Below are 25,378 nucleotides of genomic sequence, written 5' to 3' on the forward strand. Positions count from 1 at the left end.
CACTATGGAAGGGGTGGGGATCGCCCCTGCCCTCCAATGTTAGGGAAAAACCAGGTGCAATGAAAGGAAATTCTGGTTGGGGGAAGACGACCATAGTCATAGGCGGATCCTGGATTTGGCAAGGGGGGGGGGGGTCGGGTAGCGACTATATTTTTTTTTTTTAGTATTCGCAAAAACATGGTTATTCATCACGTCGAAAAATCTGGGAAGGGGTGCCTATGTTAACCCTATAGGGGCATGCATAAACAAAGCTTGGAAATTTCACCATGCGTCCACGAGAACAGACTGACATAATAATGAAGCATTCAACAGTTTTGTATCTTTCTGAAGGGTATATGATAACTATTCAGCAATCCGCCAGTAGCAAGGGGCAGAAGCCCCCCCCAACCCTCATAGAAACGTGCATTTATCATGTTTATGTGTATGTTAAAGAGAGCATGGATCATTCTTGTTTAAACGATGGGTCCGAATGTCGATAAGACATAATTGGGGCCCCTTATATGGTTATATCCAGCACCGGAAAAGGGAGAAGAGGGCAGATGCATTTCTCACAAAAAAATAAACATTAATATAAGGCAACTTTCACATTTCCTTGAAATTCTTCAAATCGTTCACCTAAGAAATTTTGATGACTGGAGTTCCAATTGGCAACAAATTTATCCAAGCAGCTATTCATTTCTAAACATACAAAAAAGAAGAACAAAAAAAACTACGGCAGTTATATTGCCTTCGATGTTCGCCGTTCGAAGCTGTCAGTTTCATGGAGAAAACCGGGAATCACTATTTTTAAATAGATAATTGTATTCATATAATTTATCTTTTGTATCAATAAACAAACTGTCATTTGATCACAAGTTATGATTAAACACGATTTCCCAAGCCATATTGTGCTAAGATATTTTGCCAGATTATATCAAGTCACCTTTAATAAGTGAAAACGGTAAGAATCTGACCTTTATCATGAATATAGAAACCAGATTTTGACGCTCCTGATAAATATAAATTAAAATTCGATCCTTTTTGTTAATGACGTTATATGTCAGATTAGTGTATATTACAGTCAAGTAAATTTGATCCATAATTATTTCAGAAAATATAGCGCACCATTTCTTGTCGCATCCCCCTGAAAAGGGCGATGTAATACGGTATGAAATCGTTCGTAAGCTGTTCGTATTTGTAGTTGTGACGGTAGCATAAGAATGGACTATCATAATTATAAACAGACTGATATGCAGCTAAATAATTAATTATCACCACATTTCTATTTCTACATGACCTGTTGGTGTGGAGTTATGCAGGGATCTTTTGTCTACTCATTTGCAAGGAATTAGATGTACCACAAATCAGTGGCGGATCCAGAGGGGGGCGCCCCGGGCGCGCGCCCCCCCTATTTTCGCCGGATTTTTTTTATGGTTATATTTACTGGATTGGTACGATGTAGTCAATTTCAAGGGCTAGATCTAGTCAAAACTATATTTTAACTTACGCTCATGGCCTTTGTGTTCGCACAAATGCACCTCTGTCATACTGTATTGCAATATGAAAATTCCGGAATTCCAGGGCGCGCAAGTCGATTGGTTGGAAAGTTGCACCACTTGTAATCGGGAGTTGCAGTGCAGTGACCAGTGTGAAGATGTTGGATTGGATATCATTTTTTCCCGAAATTTTGTGTTTTTTGTAACATGCGTTTGTCCGTCTTTATGGCAAATACATGTAAATTGTAAGTAACAGATCGCGAGAGAAAGTGTCAACGATGCGAATGATAATGTCTATCCCCGAGATTATTCTTCACTCAAAGATGAAGCCCTATATCGGGCGCCACGTGCGCAGCATTATCATTCTGCCTTGGTCATGTACGTTTTCACTGAAATGTATAGGTCAGACATATTTGTATTTAATGTAAACTAACTTTTACACTTTCTGGTAGATTCAGAGGCATATTATCCAGGGCGCCTCAACTAAGTTTCGCCGAAGCAATCATTCCAACGAATTATCAAGGAGCAAAATTGTATATTCTCAATCACCAGTCGACCCCACTCCGCGTTTGCTGTGTATAGGCAGCTATAATGTCAGCGTAAGGAGCGAAGATTTTATGTGACGGGGGGGGGGGGGGGGTGGGGGTTGGGGTGGGGAGAATAAAAATACTTTCGTGCAAGCAAGTGAAGAGCCTTTGCCAAATGTATGTTTTGAATGACCGCTTATACGGTGTGTGACTGGAAACCAGCTCCTAAATGAGTCAGTATGTGTCTTTTATTCATGAAGTTACAGTGAAGTGTGCATTTTTCTTCTAAAGGTGCTCTCAAAATACGACTTTTGGACATGATTTTTTTAAAAAGTCCTGCCGTGGGAGGGGGGTATCCCCCCTCCCACATCCTCCCCCGCTCGGTCGCTTCGCTCCCTCGCCGCTGGCGCCCCCTATTTCAAAATCCTGGATCCGCCCCTGACAAAGTACGCGACTGACAGTTTCTGCTGGCGGGTTCGAAATTGGTTCAAAGGGAATTAGTTTGCTTTACTCAATCTCTATTTTGAATCCCCTTGGTGCTCCGAATCATTCAATATCAATATTGCAAAAGGGCGAGCGTATTCTCGATGGAAACACGTACGCAATGAGTACTCAACGGATGGCAAGATTTTTTTTAAATATTTTTAAAATTATTTTTTATTTGCTATCCGTTCAGGACGCACACCACTAATAGGATCCGGCAATTTTGGGAATCCCCTTTAGACCCGTACCTGACGTAATGGTTGGAAAAATATTCATATAAAATCAACGGTGCATATCTCGGCAATTTTTTTCATATGGGCATAGAGAGGGATTACTACTGGATCTGTTCAGTCCCATGGGAGAGCAGTAATTTGTCAATGCTGGATTTTATGGGACCTTAATTAGTTGCCCAAGAAACCCTGTGAGCACTGTGACTGCAACCAAGTTTGCATGTAGTCTTGGTTCGAGCCCCTGTAGCGCGAAAAAATGTTGAAAAACACCTTTTCATATCTTTAGCGTTTGAAGGATATTGGATGAACTACCAAATGATGAAGGTGTGGATGATGTCGTTATCAAGACTGATTTTTGGCGATTTTTTCAAATCTCATTATTAACACATGAGTCTATGGGGAAATAGTTAGTGGTGTGTGCCCTGCTTCAATATTAAAGAGCGCCATCTTCGTCAACAAAATGTTAAAAGCGCCATATTTCATAATAGAATTCAAGGTAAACCTCCGTTATAGCATATCTAATTGCCCCCGGTTCCTGTAAAAAGCCCGTGAGCCGGGGGCAATTTTTTTTGAAAAATTGCCCCCGGTCTGCAGCTGCTTATTTCAAGGCTTAATTGGTCCACTGTCCGATTTTTGGAACACGAATGAAAGGTGTCTTTTTTGGTTTTTTTATATCAACTGAAAGAATACTAATATGACAATTTGGATAATGGCAGGCCTTTATTTTTTGAGTAATGGCCAAATTAGTTTCAAATCGTAGCCATCGTACAATTGCTATGACGTCATTATGGCTAGATATTGAACCTGCTTTTATTCTATAGGGATGATATAGCATAATATCCACAGATTGCTTGATTTAGTACACAGTAAGATATTCTATGTCTCAAGTAATATTGGCATCAAATTTTATTCCAAATCGGGTCGCCGACCAGTAGTAAGGTGTGGCTGTTAGTCAGCCTGATGACATCGCTAACCCCATGAAACAAAATAATATAACATTCTTCCTCGTATAGTCCTTTTTGATAATTCTGTTCTGTTCTTGTCAAGCTTTGATACACGACATGTGAGGAAACACGTGAGAGTGGTCATTGGAGTGTCTTCTGGCTGAACATCACGTGCTATGCATACTGACCTAGGCAGACGACGATGGTATTTGTTTTCGTTACTATCATTTATATAGAACAGTAAATCATCGCTGCCGAAATTAGGGCCAATGACACTACTAGACAAAAAAAAAGAAAGAATAAGAAAAAAAGAAGAGATTTTGAAAGGTAACGCAGGAAAAGAAAATGTGCAGGCCCTGATTGAAACTTTGATGAACATGTGGGTCTTTACACTAGACTAGGACATCAAACTTTCCTGTTTCAATTTCCCGAACGAGAGAGCCTTCTGTCAGTGTCTGTACACAAGTCATTGTACAAGTAGGCTGCGTAATCAGACCACTTAACTCTAGTGGAGGGTTTGCACAGCGGGTGTGTAATTTCGATTTTGTAATTACAACGAACTGGAATCAGTTAGGGCATGAACCTACTATAGATTGTGCATCAGCTGTCCCTATTCGTTTTAATAGAAGAAGCAGCAGTATAGTAGTAGCAGCAGCTGCAGTAGTAGTAGTAGTAGTAGCAGCAGCAGTAGTAGTAGTAGCAGCAGCAGCAGCAGCAGCAGCAGTAGTAGTAGTAGTAGCAGCAGCAGCAGTAGTAGTAGTAGCAGCAGCAGTAGTAGTAGTAGCAGCAGCAGCATCAGCAGCAGTAGTAGTAGTAGTAGCAGCAGCAGCAGTAGTAGAAGTAGCAGCAGCAGTAGTAATAGTAGTAGTATAGAAGTAGTAGAAGTAGTAGTAGTAGCAGTAGTAGTAGTAGTAGTAGTATAGTAGTAGTAGTAGTAGTAGTAGTAGTAGTAGCGGCAGCAGCAGTAGTAGCAGTATAGTAGCAGCAGCAGCAGTTGCAGCAGCATCAGCAGAAGAAGAAGTAGTAGTAGTAGTAGTAGTAGTAGTATTAGTATTAGTATTAGTAGTAGTAGTAGTAGTAGTAGAAGTAGTAGTAGTAGTAGTAGTAGTAGTATAGTAGTAGTAGTAGTAGCTGTATTAACAACAGCAGTAGAAGAAGAAGAAAAAGAAGAAGTAGTAGCAGTAGTAGTAGTAGTAGTAGTAGTATAGTAGTGGTAGTAGTAGTATAGTAGTGGTGGTGGTAGTAGTGGTAGTAGTAGTAGTAGTAGTAGTAGTAGTAATAGTAATAGTAGTAGTAGTAATAGTCAGTAGTAGCAGTAGTAGTAGTATAGTAGTAGTAGTAGTAGTAGTAGTAGTAGTAGTAGTAGTATATAGTAGTAGTAGTATAGTAGTAGTAGTAGTAGTAGTAATAGTAGTAGTAGTAGTAGTAATAGTAGTAGTAGTAGTAGTATAGTAGTAGTATAGTAGTAGTATAGTAGTATAGTAGTAGTAGTAGTAGTAGTAGTATAGTAGTAGTATAGTAGTAGTATAGTAGTATAGTAGTAGTAGTAGTAGTAGTAGTAGTAGTAGTAGTAGTAGTAGTAGTAGTAGTAGTATAATAGTAGTAGTAGTAGTAGTAGTAGTAGTAGTAGTAGTAGTAGTAGTAGTAGTAGTAGTAGTAGTAATTGAGCCACACCACACTTTACCTTCATTGGGTCTGATAAACAGTTTGAGTTCGATCTTTTGAACAATTCCATCTCTTGTGCGGTATATTATGAATATTTTGTTTCAAACATAATGACTGAATCAAAGGCTTTGCTTAAATTATGAAATAAACCTAGAGTATGCAATTTTTCATTGATATTATATAAATACCGGTATGTAAATCAACAAGAGTTATCTCAGTAGATACATTTTTTTTCCAAAACTATACTCGCAAGAATTCACTATTGCATGTTTAGTTTAAAATATTTCTCGACGATTATAAACAACCTCAAGAATATTAGAAAAATATGGAAGTACAGATATGGGTATATAATTCCCAATAGCATCCTTTTTCTGTATTAGTGTAATTTACAATTTTCAAATCCGATGGAATTTTTCAGTACATAATGAAAGATTAAAAATATAAGACAGCTTTTTAAAGAGGCTTTAAATTCAAGGCAGGTGTCTTATTTTAACACATGGATTAAAGCTATCAATACCGCAGCTATATATTGCACAATTGTCAAAATTTCAGATTATAATAATAGGAGTTACTATGGTGATGCTTCATTCAATAGAGAGAAGAATTTACATAAATCATTTAAATTTTATAGGACATGAAAACACTGAGAATGTTAAAAGAAGCATTATTTCTCGTGAAGCAACCCCCATACTTTATTGTTCTATTATTTTTTTTATCTTCCATGACCATACAATACTTCCCCAAAAATCCACTCTCCGTATTTGTTATGCCTATACACTCCTTACTCTCCTATTTACATTCCTGTTTGATTTAATATTTGCGTTCTATTCAACTAATGTGCATTTTACATATTCGAGGGATCAGCGCTATGGACTGTTAGTTAACTTTTTTTTATTCATTTCTATACTATTTAAGCATGTATTCATTTATTCATATTACTTTTAAGAATGCTTGATTATTCTTGGCTGCTAAAAAGCAGAGCCTGTAAAGTGCAGCCTCGAAATAAAATATTCGTATAAACAGTGTAAACATAAACAAGTACAACATGGTGAGAATTCGAGCATAAATCTACTTAAAGTAAAGTTTTTAAAAAAAATGAAAGAAAGAGAAAATGAAAGTCTCCAGATTCTTCTTGCCCTAGCACTCACAGTGAATCTCATGGATCAACAGGAAACGAAAAGCGTTCACAAAATGTTCGTAATGCTATATAATGTTTGAGTGATGAAGGGTTTATAATCAACTGACGAGTATCCTGGAGAAACCTTTTCTAGGGGAATCTTTAATAGAATTTAGGCTATAATAGGGGAATCTTTGATAGTATTATCAATAGTGCTCCAAAGTCTATGGCCTTCGAAAGTGGATATTGATTTTGCAAGAATTGTCCGGGTAGACATGGTAGAGGTAGATGGAATTCGTCGGATTGACGCGTAGGGTATTTTATGAATAGCTTTGTTATTGTTAAATGTAGAATAAAAAATTGCTGGTAGCATATTTTATTATTGTTTAATTGATACATGAATGGACCCAGGTTGTATTGGTATAATATTTTTATTTTTTTAAAATTTTTATCGTCGATAAACAATTGGTTTGTATGGGATCTCATGACATGTACACGCAACGCCTTCCGTATAGTAATATTTTGTTGTTTTGAAATTCATAATTGATTTGTATTTTTCTATCTTTTTTACTGGCATGTTGAAAATTGATAAAGTAATGAATCAAACCAATAAACTATAAACAAAATTTTGATAAGATAATCAAAATATTTTCTTTCTGCAATATTTTCTTTTTCAGTTGCATCAATGTGGTGGTTCCACGATTCGGGATGATTATATTGTGGTCTGTCATAATAATGCACTCTTATTCTTGATAACTGTGATTCTCATCTTGCATTTGATCCAATCTTATTCAAATCTCACCTCAATTCTAACAAATGACTAAATGAGTTTTCATTAGACAGTTAAATCCTCATTTACTCGTTATCACTTTCTATTTCCTTTTTTTCTTCTTCTGAAGTATCATTTCATATTGATAAGTGACCCAATCATTCCTTTATTAACATGTGCATATTATTCGAATCCACGCTCGCTCGTTCTATTGAAGAATTTCTCTCATATACTAAGTAACCCCTTGAAAGACATTTTGGACATCATTCAGTCTTCCAACTACTAAAAATTTTGCTTGCTCGCTTCGCCCGCTCGCATATTCATATTGATAGTCAGCCCAACGGCATAGTTAATGTCACTATCATTAAAATAGTAATTGAAGAAACTGTGATAGGCCTTAACCGTCATCACAAAAAGTGATAGAGAGTAATATTACACGTTTGTACCCCAGTATAGCCTTTGACACGGGAGTAACGCCAAAATTTTGAATTTTCAACCCAGATTTTGCTATCGTCCGACCCCCCTCCCCCCGCCCCGCTCAGACCAGATTCACGCCAGTGTAAAAGGGACTTTTGAAGAGCTGTTTACAGGAACTCGTGAAAGTGTTTCACTTTAATGCGAGCGCGTAGTGCGAGTTATTTTTTTTTCAGAAGTTTTTGTAATTAGGACTAGGATGTGTAACTCGCTACTTAAAACAAAACGATGGAAACTCGAATCGCGAGCAGAATTATTAATGCATATTGACTTGAAAAGGGGATATTTTGAGCCCACCTCTTACAATCCCCTTGAGCAGATTACCATTCTATGTGACGAGAGTGCGAGCAATTTTGTTTTATATAGCCTTATAATAAATTATAAGAGCAACGAGAGTTTTTTTTTTCTTTCTCCAGTATAGCTTCAATCCTATTAATTGTTTCATTCACTTCCCTTCCTCCTCTTATTATATACTATTCCTTCCTTTTTTATACTCTTTATGCACCGCCAGTAAGGATGGGGGGGGGGGGCGGCCCCATTATTGATCCGCCTATGAATGTCACCTTTTCTCATAGAAACTTCTAAATGACCCCGGAATAATAACTACAAGACATATATCGGTGGGTGCTAATGTAAATTTGACAAGCAAAATAATATAAAAACAAAATATTTTTTTAAACGATTCTCCACTTTGCCACACCTATCAGAACAATTCAGAGGGTGCAGCCAATGGAGAACACCCCCGCGTTGTGATCGCCAGCAACCGATTAACCGTCTTTGAATGCCTGCACCGGCCTGCACCACTGCGCCGGGTGCGCATGCCAGAATATCAAATGGGAAAAAAACTTGAATATTATTTTTATCACCAAATAATTCTCTTTGGTTCTTCCCCCGAAGTCTGAATACCGATTTTTCTTCTTTTTTTCCTTCGGGAAAGGGCTGGGTCAAATTAGGAGGGGGCATGTCAATAAAGTCATTTATATCTAGTACCCCTAATTGCTTATTGCACTTAGATCGACACCACGATACCGATTTAAGAAACTCTCTACCATACAGAGTGTAAAAAGATTTCCATCTCTTTATTCATTTAAGGCGAACGTTAACCATCATCCTAATCCTTATCATCTCCATCTTCATCATTAAAATTATGAACAAATATCACCATTCTGCTTAATAATTGCATTAATTTATTAAATGTGTTTTAATCCGGGGTTGTAATTTTTCAAGCAATCTGCTTGTAATGAGAGATCCTTATCCTGTAAATTGTAAATGTTGAAATTCTTTTAGTAGTAGTTATCTGTTTAGAAAAATATTTTATTTAGGCCCTAGTCCATTTTTCGTTGTGATTCATTGGAAAAAACGATAACCAATCTATCATGTTTGTTATGTGATGAAAAATGTATTATATACGAATGTTATGAATGCAGGAGAAAACAAAAATCACATAAAATCAAATTATATCCAAAGCTTGGTTACACTTCGTAGTTCCGAAGGTTCGTAATTCCGAAACACGTAAATTGCCTATACCTCGATGTTCGTTAATCCGAAAACGTAAAAGGGTCGTTAATCCGAACATTAAATAGGCAAATAGGAAAATTAAATAGGCCTACTGTGAGAAGTGAAATGGATACAAGCTTTGGCGCATACATTCGTAATTCCGAAGCTTCGTTATTCCGAAGGTTCGGATATTCCGAAGGTTCGTAATTCCGAAGGCTCGTGAGTCCGAAAACGAAATAAGGTTCGATATTCCGAAGGTTCGTTAGTCAGAAAACGAAATAAGGTTCGTTGTTCCGAAGGTTCAATAATCCGAAAGCGAAATAAGGTTCGTTGTTCCGAAGGTTCGTTAGTCCGAAAACAAAATAAGGTTCGTTAATCATTACGTTTTCGGACTAACGAACCTTCGGAATTACGAACCTTATTTCGTTTTCGGACTAACGAGCCTTCGGAATTACGAACCTTCGGAAATACGAACCTGAATAACGAACCTTCGGAATATCCGAACCTTCGGAATAACGAAGCTTCGGAATTACGAATGTATGCGCCAAAGCTTGTATCCATTTCACTTCTCACAGTAGAGGCCTATTCAATTTCCCTGTCTTTCATTCATAAACAAATAATAAATATCACGCCTAGCCTGCATGCTCGGTATTATGCCCCCCCCCCCCATCAATGATTAAATTTCATTCAGGCCTGCACCGATAAGGTGTTATTTTATCAATTATTTAATTGTAAAAAGTAGCTCATGGCAACAGCTGTACTATTTTACACAAAAGGTATTCGGAAAGGGGTTTTCCCCGGGTCTTCGAATGGAATGAACATGAATGATAAAACTGTAACTGTATAACCGATAATGTTGCTGAAGGGTTTTGTTTGTGCAGGGAAATGGGAGTTTGGTGCGAGGATTTCCTTTATTTTTATTTTCAGCATGTCACTGAAATAATAAAAATAATAGTTTGTGTTTATAATAATAATAATAAAGGTATATTTACCCAGGGTAGCCACTTCAGTTCCGAAAACTGTTCTCCCAGCGGGCCCTGCTGTTATTACCCGGCTAAGCTAGGCTACCTATTCAGTGCACACAGCTTTTTGAGGAATTACTTCATCGCGTCATAACTGTGAATAATTAATGATTTGTGCCCAAAGCTTGTATACATTTCAAGTCGCATTAAGCGCGTGCTTGGTATACAGTATAGTACACTGTTCATTTGTTAGACCAATGCTCTTTGTATTATATTATGTCAAATGAATGATTTCGTGAAATGGGGTGAAATGTATTAATACTTTATTAGCAATTGTTGGAAAAAGGGAGAAACGATCTTTTCTTTATTCTCATGTATAAAATCATGAATAATCTGTCCCCAAAATAATTTAAGAAATCATTTTTAGTATCACATCACGTATCTCTCCCGTTTGGAACCAAATTTAAATTACCCAAACCAAGAACAAATTACCTCAAAAGGTCCTTCAAGTATAAAAGGGTGATAGTCCGCTAGACCGAGGGTCCGCGAGACCGAAGGTCCGTGAAACCGAAGGTCCGCGAGACCGAAGGTCCGTGAAACCGAAGGCCCGCGAGACCGACTTTTTCCCCCTTCATCGTTTGGCGCGGTCGAGTGGTTTAAGGCGCCTCGTTGCAGCGGCGTTACAGGTGCCTGTTATCGGGGGGGGGGGGAGGGCAGAAAAAAAATCCCGGTAACAAAGTCCAGAATCAGTGGCTTTGCTAGGATTTCATTTTAGGCATGTTAGGGGCGGTGGTGAGCACGCGAAGTGTGAGAATTACTTAATAATGAGCGCGCGAAGGGCGATCCATAAGGGGAGTCTCCCCTTCCCGCGCGAAGCACGGAAGCTGTGACGTTTTCTTCGAATTGTTCCTTGTCTGCTCTCGCTCGTCTTACGTTCTCCTATTTTCTCGCTCACGTTCCCCCCCTTTTTTTTTGGGGGGGTGACTTTTTTTGCTACAAAGTTGAAATCAATTAATACATATAATTGTTCATTTTTTGTTATTCATTCATTTATTCAACTATTCATTAATAGATTCCCTTTTTCATATCAATTTTATAACATTTCAGCTTCTGCCGAATTAGTATTATTAGACTGGGAATAGTTTGCAAAAATGATTTTCATAATACTACGCAATCGGACACCCCATCCCCTCTCTTACTTTATCGTCTTACGAAATCATAACATATAACTTTAACATACAGGACTGTTTATAAAACGTTGTCTGGTATTAGAAAAATATTCATCCATTTATTTGGAGTGTCGCTTTTAAAAATTGATTGAATAAACTAAAGTGATGAATAAAATAAAGGAGACAAAATGAAACAAAACAAAACAAAAATGCCGAATAATGTTAACAATTTAAATGATAGTAATAATAATAATTATGATTATAAAAACAACGGTAATAATATAACTGCTAATACTACTACTACTACTACCACTACTACTTCTACGAATATGATTACAACTCCTACTACAACAACAACTACTACTACTATGACTTCTACTTCTACTACTGCTGCAGCTGCTGATATCATGATAACAAAAATAGTAACAACACCAATAAAAAATAGGTTTTATAGTAGAACTCCCACAGAGGACTACTCCTCCGGAGGGCGACTCCCCCATGATAACTCCCCCGAAGGACCATTCACCCGAGGACAGGTATTAATGTACGTTCTTTTCTTTAGAACTTTCACCTTCTTGTTCTTCTTATTATTCTGTTTAAATGAAAAAAAAGCTAAGATAAGATTGCCCATAATGAAGAATCAATGTTCCAGGTGTTTGTGTTTCCATAATATTTCCAGTTTTCTTGTTAAACATTAAATGCACAAGATCATGAAGCAGAATTACCATAAAAATCGTTAAATAAGTAGAGTTAATGATTAAGTAGTGTCAGTGAAATAAGGCATCGTTAGTTTATACTGTAAGTAGCAGAAACATGCACCCCCTCCCTGCACCCCCCCCCCCCCGAGAGACGTTTCGTGCGCGCAGTAGTGTTTCGCACGATTCGCGTGCTCACCACCGCCCCCAAAATGAAATCATAGCAACGCCACTGATTCTATTTAGTTACCGGGAATTATTTAACCCCCTGGTCCGATAACAGGCACCTTTTACGCCGCTGCAACGAGGCGTTTTAAACCACTTGACCGCGGCAACCGATGAAGGGAAAAAAGTCGGTCTCGCGGGCCTTCGGTCTCGCGGACCCTCGGTCTTGCGGACCCTCGGTCTAGCGGACCCTCGGCCTCGCGGACCTTCGGTCAAGTGGTCGGACCCCTATAAGGGCGCAATAGCTTATAATACCCTTATTCCTCTCATTAAATCATCCCCAAGTATAAGCATTTTCAAATCTAAAATTGTTGATCTGTAGCACATGGACTCCGGTACCCCCTCCCCATTTCCCTGTTAGGTTTGCACCCCTTCACATTTTTTCTGCTTTCTTGCGTTTTATCTAAAAATGGCCGGTTTCTGTTGATACTTGTATTTTTAATCATTTATGTTCGTCACTGTGTCCATTTATCGTCTGTACATGTTTGTTTAGAATCTGTTATTTCAATCTGGTTTAGTTGTAATATGTTAATGTTACATGTTTTAGATCCCATGGAAGACCAGCATGACTGTGCCAGTCACGCTGAATGTACATGTGCTATCCACCGTATTTTATTGTATATAGGCCTATGCTTTTAATATAGAATTTTGTCCCACTCTGTCACTAAAATGTTGTAACCAATCGAGTGTATATGGCCAATCCGTCTCCTACAATCCAGTTTACTCACCACATGGTTTACCTTCATAATTTTCTAATGTCATTTCGTCCATCAGCATTTTGTCTACCAGTCATTTCGTTCAGTCATCATTTTGTCCAATAGCCATTTATTTTTGTATAATCATAATAATTCTTTACATTTTTGTCAAAATCATAACTTGACCATCAACGTTAGCACTTTCCTTGGTTTGGTCTCATAATGAATTGCAATACACTTTAAACTGTTATTTACATTAAATTGAATTGAAAAGTTAGAGTAGGCCCTTGAGTATAAGAAACTATAGTATAGCATTTATCGGCGTTTTATCAGAAAGCCATTTCCTGAATATTGATAGAATAGATGAAGTCTCCAAGTGGTATATAATAGAAAGAATGATGTCATTTTTATTACAGATTTTAGATATCGCTCCTTTCCAATATCATTATAGCTGGGGCAGGGGGCGGAATGACCACCCCCCCCCGTCAGAATGGTAAATTGCCAATTCGTCTCCTACCCTCCCGTCCACTGACCACATGGTCTACCTTTATTTTGTCTAATGCCATTTCGTCCATCACCATTTCGTCTACCAGCCATATCGTTCAGCAATCATTTTGTCTAATAGCCATTTTGTCTAATCATTTTGCTGTTCTAAAACCAATTCGTCCACAACCACTTCGTCTACCACTGACCATTTTGTCTAAATCCAAGCTCGTATTACTCCAAATCATCCATTAATCAGTTAGCCCAACGTTTTTTGGTCCAATAGCCACGTCGGCCAATTTCAGTTGGTCCAATATCCACATCGTCCAACTCGTCCAATTGCCATTTTGTCCAATTATAATTTCGTCCATCAACTATTAGGTCCAATGATAAGTTTGTCTGTAACAACCAAATCGTCTAAGAACCATTTTGTCCAATTCCCAAATCGCCAAATAGCCATTTAGTTTAATAGCCAATCGGTCCAATCATGAGCCTACCTACTAGATGTTATGTTATACCGAGATTTTTTACCTGACTGCTAAGAAAGCACGAATACCTGTGAGCGAGCAACCAGGGGACCAACGGCCAAAAGTCCTTTCCGAGGGACCTGGTAATGAGGATAAATGCTTTACCAAAGGACACTAGCGTACCACTTGGGAATCGAACCCGGGTCATCGGAATCCGAAACCCCGCTCTACCGACTGAGCTAGATCCATGGTCCAACAGCCATTTCGTCTAATGTAAATCCTTCGCGTTATCCAAGGATGGGAGCGAAATTAATTATTGATTATACCTTGAAATTATTGATATTATTATTAATGATTATTAAAGAATGATGATCATAAAAAATACCATCAGGTGTGAATTCAGGGGAAAAAGCGATCCAGGCTACCCCTTCTCTCACATACATACGCAAACACTTGAAAATGGTGCTCTTATTTTTAATTGTCACCCCATTTTGACGAAAGAAAGGTGATGTTACTGAAAGTACTCGCAGATTTTTTTTTAATAAATATTATTCTGAAATTTTGCTGAAAAGGAAAGCAAATAGTTGAGAGCAAAAGTCTTCATGAGAAAGAATCCATTCACTTATATAAAGATCTATATAAATTTACATGATTTGCGGTTTTAGGAGAGTGATTGACGTAAAATGGCGAATATATGTATTGGGATGGGCTCGTGCACCCAATTGACTTCCCTATCCCCCTCCCCTAAAAAGGGTGAGGGGGGGGGAGATAGATCTTGGGAAACGGAAAAGGGATATGATATTATACATTAAATAATATTTTTAAAAATATGTTTGAATCAGGTATGCCTGTTTTTTCAGATCAGAAGGTCTGTATGCCTGGCTATTATGGACTCACGCGAATTTTTTTTTGCCCCCACCCACTGTGCACTGAATGAACTAATCATTCTAGTCATCATTGAGGTAATATAAGGGATGGCAAATTTTATTCATTCATTTAGAATAGAGGGATAGATTACGAAATATAGGCCAGCTTCGATTTTTAGACCCTACATCAATTTCCTTCTGCCCGGACCCCCCCCCCCCCGGCTGCGTGTAGTCATGGATGGCGTAGCCCGGGTTGACGCTGCTTTTTAGCAGAATGGTGTCTTTCAGTCGCGCATTTTTAATTGTGTGATAGTGGACCCTACCACAAATAGTTTCATAAATAAGAATGCTTCTTTTCAATCTTGTGTGATTCGTATCCTGAATGTAGACTGAGAACTCTCGGCTAAGCTTGATCACCGCCTCCGTTTGTAGACTACGCTGAGCTGCTCAAACGCTGTGTCCTCGGCTGTTCCGAAGTAGGTCTGGTTCACGCATAAAAACACGTGACATATTTTGCTTCCACGTGAGCCCATTGTATGCCGAGCAGAGAGTAGTCTAGAGTTGGACGTTCGTAGATAATTGTTTGGAAAACCCTACACACTCACTGATTGCATAACGAAAACACACCAATATACAAATCCTCTTTTTTCACCTTCTCTCTATGCCCGACACTCACTCATTGCATATCGTATTAGTAGGCCTATAATATATCTCTATGGTGTCGGGTTTTCCAAACAATAATTGTAAACGTCCAGATCTAGACAAAGCAGGGAAAGGAACACCATACTGATTATTTCAAGACGGCTTATATGATTGAATACCTTGGAAATAGATGAGAGAGAAGGAAAGAGAAATGAAACAGGAATCTGTGATTATATAATACACGTGACGAGACACATGCAAAATCGGGTCAGCGTAGGCACATCAGTGTAAAATGTATATGCCTATATCCCGGGCGCGATTGCACTTGTTTTGACACTTGGATCATTCTTTTCTTAGTTCAAGCGATAACATACACCTGAAAATCAGGACCTTTGCGAGGTGATGAGTGCAAACGTACATTTAGAAGAGCTGGATCATAGATGCACCGCCTACTTGTCATCCATCGATCCAATCAACGATCGAAATAGCACATATTCAAGGTTAGTGAACATTCCCTTGTAGTCAGCAAGCACGCGTATTTTGACAATTTTTACCAGTTTATCCTGTCTACAGTGAAGACTATAGACTCTAAAACTGTCTGTGTCAAATACAGTCAGACTATGACTGTTATTGCGAAAACCAAAGGTCTGTTCCTATAGACTGATCGCCACACTCATATAGACCCAGGAGAATGATGTAGGGAGGGGACTCGCCCACTTCTGTTCCATGTCATGTTTGTTGTTGTTGTTCTACATGAACACTGAACATCAATCGTTGCATGTACTCTACACGACAGATTATCCTCATTCATCATTCAGATCTCATGCGAATTGGACGACACGGCCTGTCTTTCGTGTGTCTCAATATTATCACTTGATTTGATAGAAAGGACTTGATTTGTAAAAATCGTTGGGACTCGATCACTTCGTCTTCGACAATATTTAAGGAACATAGTGGTGTCCATGTGTCTCTAGTCTTTATCAAGAAAGGTAAGAAAAATTTCATATAATGACATGAAAAATCACATTTTTATTTTAGTTTTTATTTATTGATTAATTCATTTTATTTATTCTATTTTTTTATTTTCCAATTCTCCACATCTTATTTTCTCTCGTCTCCCCTCTCTTCTTTTCCCCTCTCTTTCTTTCATTTTGTCTTCTTTCCTTTTTTTGCCCCGCCAATGCCGGGGGGGGGGGGGGTCGGGCCCCCCTGGATCCGCCTGTGGATGTAATGTCAATGTAGCCATAATCCTACAAGAGTTGCATCAAAATGTACTGCAAGCTGCCTTAATGTATTCGTAAAGGTATTTTCAATTTTCATACTATTTTGCAATAAAAGTTTACAACGTTGGCTGCATTGTTAAAGGACAAGTCCACCCCAACAAAAACTTGATTTGAATGAAAAGAGAAAAATTCAACAAGCATAACACTGAAAATTTCATCAAAATCGGATGTAAAATAAGAAAGTTATGACATTTCAAAGTTTCGCTTATTTTTAACAAAATAGTTATATGAACGAGCCAGCTACATCCAAATGAGAGAGTCGATGATGTCATTCACTCTCTATTTCTTTTGTTTTTTATTGTTTGAAATATGAAATATTTTGATTTTCTCGTCATTGTCATGTGAAATGAAGTTTCATTTCTCCCTGAACACGTGGAATTCCATTATTTAACATTTTGTGCTTCAGGCAAGGAGGTCCTAATCGTCAAATTCGTAAAAATTGAAATATGTTTAATTCAAACAATAAAAAACAAAAGAAATAGTGAGTGAGTGACATCATCAACTCTCTCATTTGAATGTAACTGGCTCGTTCATATAACTATTTTGTTAAAAATAAGCGAAACTTTGAAATGTCATAACTTTCTTATTTTACATCCGATTTTGATGAAATCTTCAGCATTGTGCTTGTCGGATTTTTCCCTATTTATTAAAATCAACATTTTTCTGAGGTGGACTTGACCTTTAAGGGGTGCATTTTCAGAATATGGAAAATACACTCTAAAAATTCGAATGTTAAATCAACATTTGAAAGGTTGGAGGAGTGACAACCTTTTCCAAATGTTAAATCCAACCTTGTATAAAGCTGAATCCAACATTTTAAATGTTGGGTAGAACCACTTAAAGTGGTAAATGCAACATTTAGAAAATGTTGTCACTCCTCCAACCTTTCAAAAGTTAAGTTAACATTTCTTGTTTTTAGAGTGTACTTGTTTCCACTGTCTCTTATCCACTCGTTAATGGAAGTGCCCCCCCCCCCCGGGGTTGCAACGACGAGGGGGGCTGCAACCCTTACCTGATTTTGCCTATTTGTGGTCTAAAACAAGGGAAATTTATAAAGCATCTAAATTGGGAACTTTGTTTTTCTGATGACATGACTCCAGTTATTAACCATATACAGAGGAAGACAACTTGTGATTTTCCATTTTGTAGAATAGATGTAAATAGGTACCGTAGAACAATTTCGTAATTCTTGAAAGTCAAAGGGGTGCTCGTATCAATAATTGAGTGAATGTTAAAAGATTTCACTATATTTAGTTCATCTAAAGTTGGTTAATTATTGGTTGGTCAAAATACGGGCAATCATTATTCAATTTACTTTTGCATTTCCAGTTGTTAACATTATTGGGCGAATATGTTCACTCGAATATTGGACAATGTTTTACCAACATGGGGTTACTTATGGTAGATTTTATGGTTGGGGAATACGAATTAGGGATGGTAGGGTTGGTCGTGTCTACGGTCACACCATGGACCTCTGAGAGATGGATATTCATGAATTATTTAATAAATTCACGAACACCGACTGTCGTTATCATCTGAAGAAACATTCTCTTCATATTCATATATTTTTATCATGGTCGCTGTCGGTTAGTCCATGAATTAACAGAAGCCTTCCATGATTAGACATCGATGTTGCATCACTTAAATCCGTGAAAATTAATAATGTGTAGTTCTGGTTTGCATCTAATTCCATGAGTTTGTTCGGGGAAATGTATGCAAATTTCAAGGTAGAGGCTGAATTGTGATTGGTATGATTCATAATCCCATTTTTTTTTGGGGGGGGGGGGTTCCAGAGAAAAAAATACAAATAGCTTGTAGATGTCGTGTCTCTCTCGTTGGCCATTATGCGTTTGCAGTCTTGTGCAAGTCGGGGCAAATCGAATTATAACAAATTTTATATTTTGTCTGCTGCCGAATTTTTGTGCTCCATTTCTGCAGCATGTCGTTAAAAATGTATTTTCTGAAACATGACATCAGCCAACATGGACAACAAACGCAAAAGACCAGGGGCCCGTTGCATAAAACTTTTTACCTGAGAAAACTAAGGTTGTTTTACCGGAGTTTTTGCCCTGTGTTAAAGTCAATGGCAGAGATCAGGCTAACCTTAGTTTTCAGTTTTTACCAGAGTTTTCTCAGGTAAAAAGTTTTATGCAATAGGCCCCAGGAAAATGCTCCTTTCTTAAAGGTCAAGTCCACCCCATGCAGAAAAATGTTGATTTCAATAAAGAGAGAAAAATCAAACTAGCAAAACGCTGAAGGTTTTATCAAAATCGGATGTAAACCAAGAAAGTTGTGACATTTTAAGGGTTTGCTTATTTTCCACAAAACAGTGATATGCACAACTCAAATGAGACAGTCGATGATGTCCCCCACTCACTGTTTCTTTTGTTTTTTATCGTTTGAATTATTCAATATTTCATTCAGATTGACGACCAACTTGACGGAATCATATTCATTCCACATGTTCAGGGAGAAATTAATCGTTGTTTCACTTGACAATGAGGAGAAAAATAGAATATTCCCTATTTCATAATAAAGAAATAGTGAGTTAATGACGTCATCAGTCTCCTATCTAGCATATCCACCAGGATGTGCATATAAGTATTTTGTGAAATTAAGCAAAACTTTAAAATGTCATAACTCATTTTACATCCGATTTTGATGAAAATTTCAGTGTTATGCCTGTTGGATTTTTCTCTTTTTATTCAAGTCAACTTTTTGTTGGGGTAGACTTGTCCTTTAATGATCAGATTCGTCTTGGTAGCTGCTATTGTCAAAACATCTGTGTTCTTTTTTCTTTACGATGCATGTAATCAGGATACGAAGGCTATAGCCTTTATCATGCAGACGTGAGATCCGAGTCGGTGTAAAATTCTATTATGCATGGACTAGAATTCCAAAGATATTTCTCTTGCTCTACCAAGACAAAGGTTGTTTTGGTCGGAGTAGTGCCCTCTGTCGAGACGGACTACCTCCGACCAAAACAGCCTACGTCTGGGTCGTGATAATGCTATTTTATAGGGTTACATTGGAACCGAATCAGATGCGAATTCATCCGAATTCACGCATTCGGTGGTTTCGGGAATAGTCTGCCCTCCCTAGAATCCGTGAGTGAAATTCGGGAGAGATTCGGAAGCATTCGAATCCACCGAAACCATCCGAATCAGGCCGTATTCGGTCAGATTCGGTTTGGTGTTTTATATGTTTACATCAAAAGAAGACTCGCGTAAATAGTCCGTTTCTTTTTTTTTATATTAAAGTTTTTATTCAAAGTCTTCGGACTTTGAAACAGAGGGTCGTGGGTTCGAATCCCAGCCATGGCGTAATTTCCTTCAGCAAGAAATTTATCCACATTGTGCTGCACTCGACCCAGGTGAGGTGAATGGGTACCGGTAGGAAGTAATTCCTTAAAAAGCTGTGTGCGCTATGAACGCCTAGCTTAGCCGGGTAATATAGGAGCGCCTTGAGCACCTAACAAGGTGGATATGTGCGCAATATAATATCCTATATTATTAAAATTAATCATTAAAAATCACAATATTTAAAAAGGATTCACAAGATTAAAACTTAAAATCGTGATAGGTATCATTTGTGGTAATGCAGCTCAGGTCCCTGGGAACGATACATATACAAAGGCCAGCACATAGAGGACATTCACTACACAAGTCATTGTAGGCTTTGCATTCAGACCCGTAAAATAGATTGAGGGGTTTGCACAGCAGACTAGGCTAGGGCGTGGCCATATTCTCGTGTTATCCAGTCTGTATATAAGTCTGATCAAATGGCTGAAGACAAGTTACAATGATTTAACCAGCTAGTTTAGGGACAACTATTGCCTAATTATATTTGGAAACTCGAGCATTTGTTCTTGCCCTATAGTTTTTTTTTTTAATTGGAAATGATCTGAACTTTAACTGTTTGGCAATTGTAGAGTTGGGTAAAATCTGATGGGTTACCGACTGATTGGCAATTCGGTTTGTCCAGCCACGTAGCAAACTGATTGACTATACCGCATCATTTGGGCAAATTATTCCCAATAGTTGTGTGAACAGTATATTGACCAGTGTTGGTTAAAATTTGGGATTTATTCGCTCAACTGTTTTGATAGTGTATTACATTTCACATTTTTCACTTTACACTATAGGATTTATAGGCCTAGCTGGTAGAAATATTGATTAGGGAAAAATGAAATTTGGATTATGATTGAATTAAATTTTTGACTGATTTTTTTTTACAGAAAGTTGCCAAAACCTGATACTATGGCTACCCAGTCGGAGCTTGCACAGATCCAACACATCCTCGGTAAGCGCCGAAACTTGGACCAAAACCCACTCGATCTAAGCTCAAGAAAGAAGTCCAGAGAATATCTAGATAGTCACAAAGATGTGGAAAAGCGGAGGAGAGACCGCATCAATACATGCCTTGATACTATTCGTTCTCTTGTTCCCCTGTGTCATCAACTACCAAGGCACAGAAGAGTTGACAAGGCTGATCTTCTTGATCTAGCCATCATTTATCTTCGTATGGTCAACCAATTCCTTGAAAAACTGGGCATCAATGACATCTTTTCTGCAGCACATCAGCAAGTCTCCCTGTTTACCTCTCTTGAAAAGTGGGTAAAGGATCATGGAGAAAAGAGCCAGGATGTTACAAGCTTTACGAAAGAGATCCTAGGTTTCTTGCAAGGTGAAGTAGAGACGGCCTCGCATGTAATTGCCAGTCAGCAGACGGCACAAATCTCCCATCCAGGATCAGAGAATGGCTTTCAGCAGAACTCCGATTGGATGAAAAATGAACAATCAGGACTTGATGATGACCCGTCTGGCCCACGATCAGTCATGACATCTTCTGGATCAGATGAAGAAAAATCACAAGGTAGTTACAGAGAAAACAGAAGTTCTGGATCAGAGGACTCCGTAGGTGTTGCATCTCCTTCTAACTTGGCCTCCTTCAGAGGGACGGATTTTCAAAGAAAGTGCCGTGAGTTGCCCTCTAGGTACGCCGGCGAAAAGAAGGACAATATTGGACATGAGAAGTCCTCGACTGGAAGTAGATACAACTCGCTGGTGTCTTACAGTAACCCGTATGTAGAGTATGTTGACAAGGCAGTCAATACTGATGCTACTTCATCAAAGTTCACCTGGCCACCTGACAACACTTTTACTTTGCCTATCCTATCTGGAAAAATTGTTCTTCATACACCCACCGGGGCGAGTGGTACCAACAACTTGAATGCACCTGTCACTCTGCATGCAGAAATTCATTCATCTCCTTTTCAGTCTCAATCACCCGCTCCCCAGGAGAATGAAACTTATCAAGAGCAAAATGGTGGTGGAATTGACTATCCAGAGAGATTTCCTGTCGAAAATTGCGTAGAGGCAAATGAACCTGTTTGCTTGTCAACACACAGTACTGGATCCAAATTTGGCGAAACCCTTCCATTCAACCACCAACCCCGCCTCAGCCACGTTTTGCCCAGTCGCACATCAATACGTTCATCGAGAATAGCACCACACGACATTGATGTTCCTTTACCCACGATTAACCAAGATCACTATTGCCTGCCGACAGAAAGACAGAACTCTCCAATGGATCTGGAAGATGTATACTCTTACGACGGAGATGAAATGAAAAGCTACATGTCACTCCTGCCTTTAAGGAGATATTCCGAGGAGAGGGGTACCGTGTTCTCCTCACCTCAAGGCTACAGACCTCCACTTACTCCCCCAGTTGTGGATGACAGTAACGTTAAATATAGAAATGAACACAGTGGCCCCTATTTCAAGAGACATGTCGATGGTTTAACGTTAGGCCATGCACAGGTCAGGAATTGCACTGGTCACAACGAAAGAAGTAAATCACGCAGTTCCTGCACAAGTGCACAACCGTCTTCCTTGAAATTAAAAAGTCTGATGGTTCACAGGCATCAAACCCAACATATCATGTCACGATGAGGGATTAATAATAGGACTCTAAATATTTTTTTTCTTTCTCCATTCTTTATATCTTGGTCTTTATTCCTAAGTAGAACGTAGGAGATGGGTTATTTTACCTGAAGTTATAGAGCTGATATTGTTCTGATACTTACATTTTAGTTGTATACGCCGCCAGATGGCCTAATCTTGACATTTGAAAGGTGCCTTTGTACACGGTTGTTTGTTTTTGGTAATGGGTTTTACTTCTTTCTGTAGATTTTTTTGTGTGTAATATACGGAATATTTTCCTTCAGTTCTTCTGTGGGTCTTAGAATGTTCAGGTACGTGTACATCTAATTGAATGATGTTTCGTTAATGGATTCATAGTTTCATTTCAAATTCTAATATAAAATTATGTACGTTAAAGGGGAAGTTCACACTTAAGTCGGGTTGCATCTTTTCAAATACAAGATTGCAGAAAATGAGAAAAACACGAGTGCTTAGCGAAAATACTTTCAAAACACAAGGTTACACTCTTAAAACAAATCAGTCAAATTGACTAGACCAGTAGTCAGATGGGAGCAACTGATATGGCAATCACTGATATTTACATTTCTGACATATATTCTAGTCAGAAATAACTCTTTTCTAGTAAAATATGACTAGAAAATAGTCAAATATGACTAGAATAACAGTTGCTCCCAGCTGACCCTATTAACCAGTCATTTTAGACTGATTTGTTTTTAGAGGGTATCCTTACCTTAGCTAGTTCCATCCACATGTGGACATTGACCCGCAAGGGTCTGGCGTCGATCCTGGGCGATGAGGACTGCTTCGTTCCAAGTTGTGTCCCGATCAGTAAGGTCTCTTAACATGTCAGCAGCCATTATGTTGTTTGTAAATTACATTAAATACCGTTTTCTAAAAAAAAATAGAATCATTTTTCTGCATTCAATATATTATCAGGTTTTTGCATGCACGCTTCTATGAAAAAAAATCTAGTCAATACAAACCATTAGAAAAAGGGTAACTTTATGGAATTAATAGTAAATGACAAATCGCTTGTAAGTAACGGTAATTAAGAATTGACAAGTTTAAAATGCGTGTACATGTATGTGTCAATGTGTTTTGTTAATATTTCTCATTCATTAAAATTTACTTGTTATCAGGATGGACTTCCCTTTAAGTGTATCTTATCAGGAGAGTTTAGTTTTGAATGTAATATATTGTGAGTATATATACATATATAGCAGCTGCAAATTTATAGTTTATTAGGATATAATTTGTAAATACGCAAGCCCTTCCAATAGGCCTTTCTTCATGTTCTTTAGGGGTTCACTTTGTGAAAAAATTGGTTTTCGGGAGATAAATGGTCGACCAAGGAGATACAATGGATCGGCATTTACTTTCTCAAGAACTTTTCTAGCAAAAGTGATTTGTTTTCAAGTCCCTCTAACGATTTAAAGTTTCCTATTACTTTTAGATTGGTAATTGCTTTTCAACCTTAGTTTATATGGCCTGCATTCATATTTTGGTTTTATTGGCTTTGCTCTTTTGAGCTTCACCCAACAATATTGACTCCGAAAATACATAGAATAATAATTGATATTATGAAATGAATAAATTCACTAAGATAATAAAAAATGTAAGAGATGAATCAATTAAAGCAGTGTCAGTTTATTTTTGCGATATTTTCAAATGACGGTTCGCACTAACCATTTCGTTTGTTAAAATGAATAACTGATTGTCGATGGTTCTTTCCGGATGGTCATAGTCATTGCTGTGTGATAGAAATTCTGCTCTGCCATGTCTTTTAAAATAAATGCATTCGAGAATCGTTCATTTCGTGATTATGCCTTCATTGTATAAAGAAACCCAAGAAAGCTTGAGTGAAAATTAACTGATATTTGGTAAAGAGTGCACGTGCATGTTTGTTTGGTAAAAGTGAAATACAAGGTAAACAGCATAATTCATGGGTTCTACTTTACACAAGATTGTGGAGAATTTACTCAATATATATATGAAGAAAATTTTACTCCCAAAACATGCATGTTCTATCTTTACCCAATAATTTAGTTACTTTTATTTGAGGATCATGGGAATCCACAAAACCAAGGTGCAATACTTAATATTGTCAAAACCTTATTTCTTTCATGATTGTCTGTGGTTGTCAGTATTGGTTAAAGGTCAAGTCCACCCCAGAAAATTGTTGATATGAATCGATAGAGAAAAATCAAACAAATGTAACGCTGCAAATTTCATCGAAATCGGATGTAAAATAAGAAAGCTGTGACATTTTTAAGTTTCGCTTATTTTTCACAAAACATTTCAATGCACAACTCAGCGATATGCAAATGAGAGAGTCGATGATGTCCATCACTCACTATTGTTTTTTTTGAATTTTTTTTTTGTTGATTTTTTTACAGATTTGACAATAAGGACCAACTTAACTTAACCATAAACTGTTAAAATAATGGTAATTATTCATGTTCAGGGAGAAATAAAACTTTGTTTCACTTGACAAGGAGGAAAAATTAGAATATTTTCTATTTCATATAAAAGAAATAGTGAATGGGTGACATCATCAGTCTGCCAATTTGCATTCCGCCCAAGATGTGCATAAATAACTGTTTTGTGAAATTAAGCGAAACTTTAATTTACATCTGATTTTGATGAAATTTTCAGTGTTTTGCTTGTTGGATTTTTCTCCTTTTTTCTAATCAACTTTTTGTTGGGGTGGACTTGTCCTTTAAATGCTTTTGACAAATTTGTTATCATTCAACACAATCACAGGC

The 25,378-nt window shown here is 37.8% G+C and overlaps 1 protein-coding gene across 2 annotated transcripts; it reads left to right on the top strand.

Annotated features, from left to right (window-relative positions):
* The first annotated feature begins 15,332 nt into the window (after window positions 1–15,332).
* LOC121410942 lies at window positions 15,333–24,423 on the top strand. 2 transcript variants are annotated; one of them, XM_041603345.1, is made up of 4 exons: window positions 15,333–15,755; window positions 15,788–15,885; window positions 20,906–23,110; window positions 23,333–24,423. In XM_041603345.1, the coding sequence occupies exons 2-3, from the start codon at window positions 15,788–15,790 to the stop codon at window positions 22,620–22,622; spliced, it is 1,815 nt and encodes a 604-aa protein (XP_041459279.1). In that variant the 5' UTR covers window positions 15,333–15,755; the 3' UTR covers window positions 22,623–23,110; window positions 23,333–24,423. The 2 variants fall into 2 exon arrangements, with proteins under 2 accessions (XP_041459279.1, XP_041459281.1); XM_041603347.1 differs by lacking the exon at window positions 15,333–15,755 and having other exon boundaries at window positions 15,794–16,374.
* Window positions 24,424–25,378: the final 955 nt, after the last annotated feature.

The sequence above is a fragment of the Lytechinus variegatus genome, chromosome 3 (genome assembly GCF_018143015.1).
Source record: "Lytechinus variegatus isolate NC3 chromosome 3, Lvar_3.0, whole genome shotgun sequence".
In the NCBI taxonomy this organism is placed as follows: Eukaryota; Metazoa; Echinodermata; class Echinoidea; order Temnopleuroida; family Toxopneustidae; genus Lytechinus; species Lytechinus variegatus.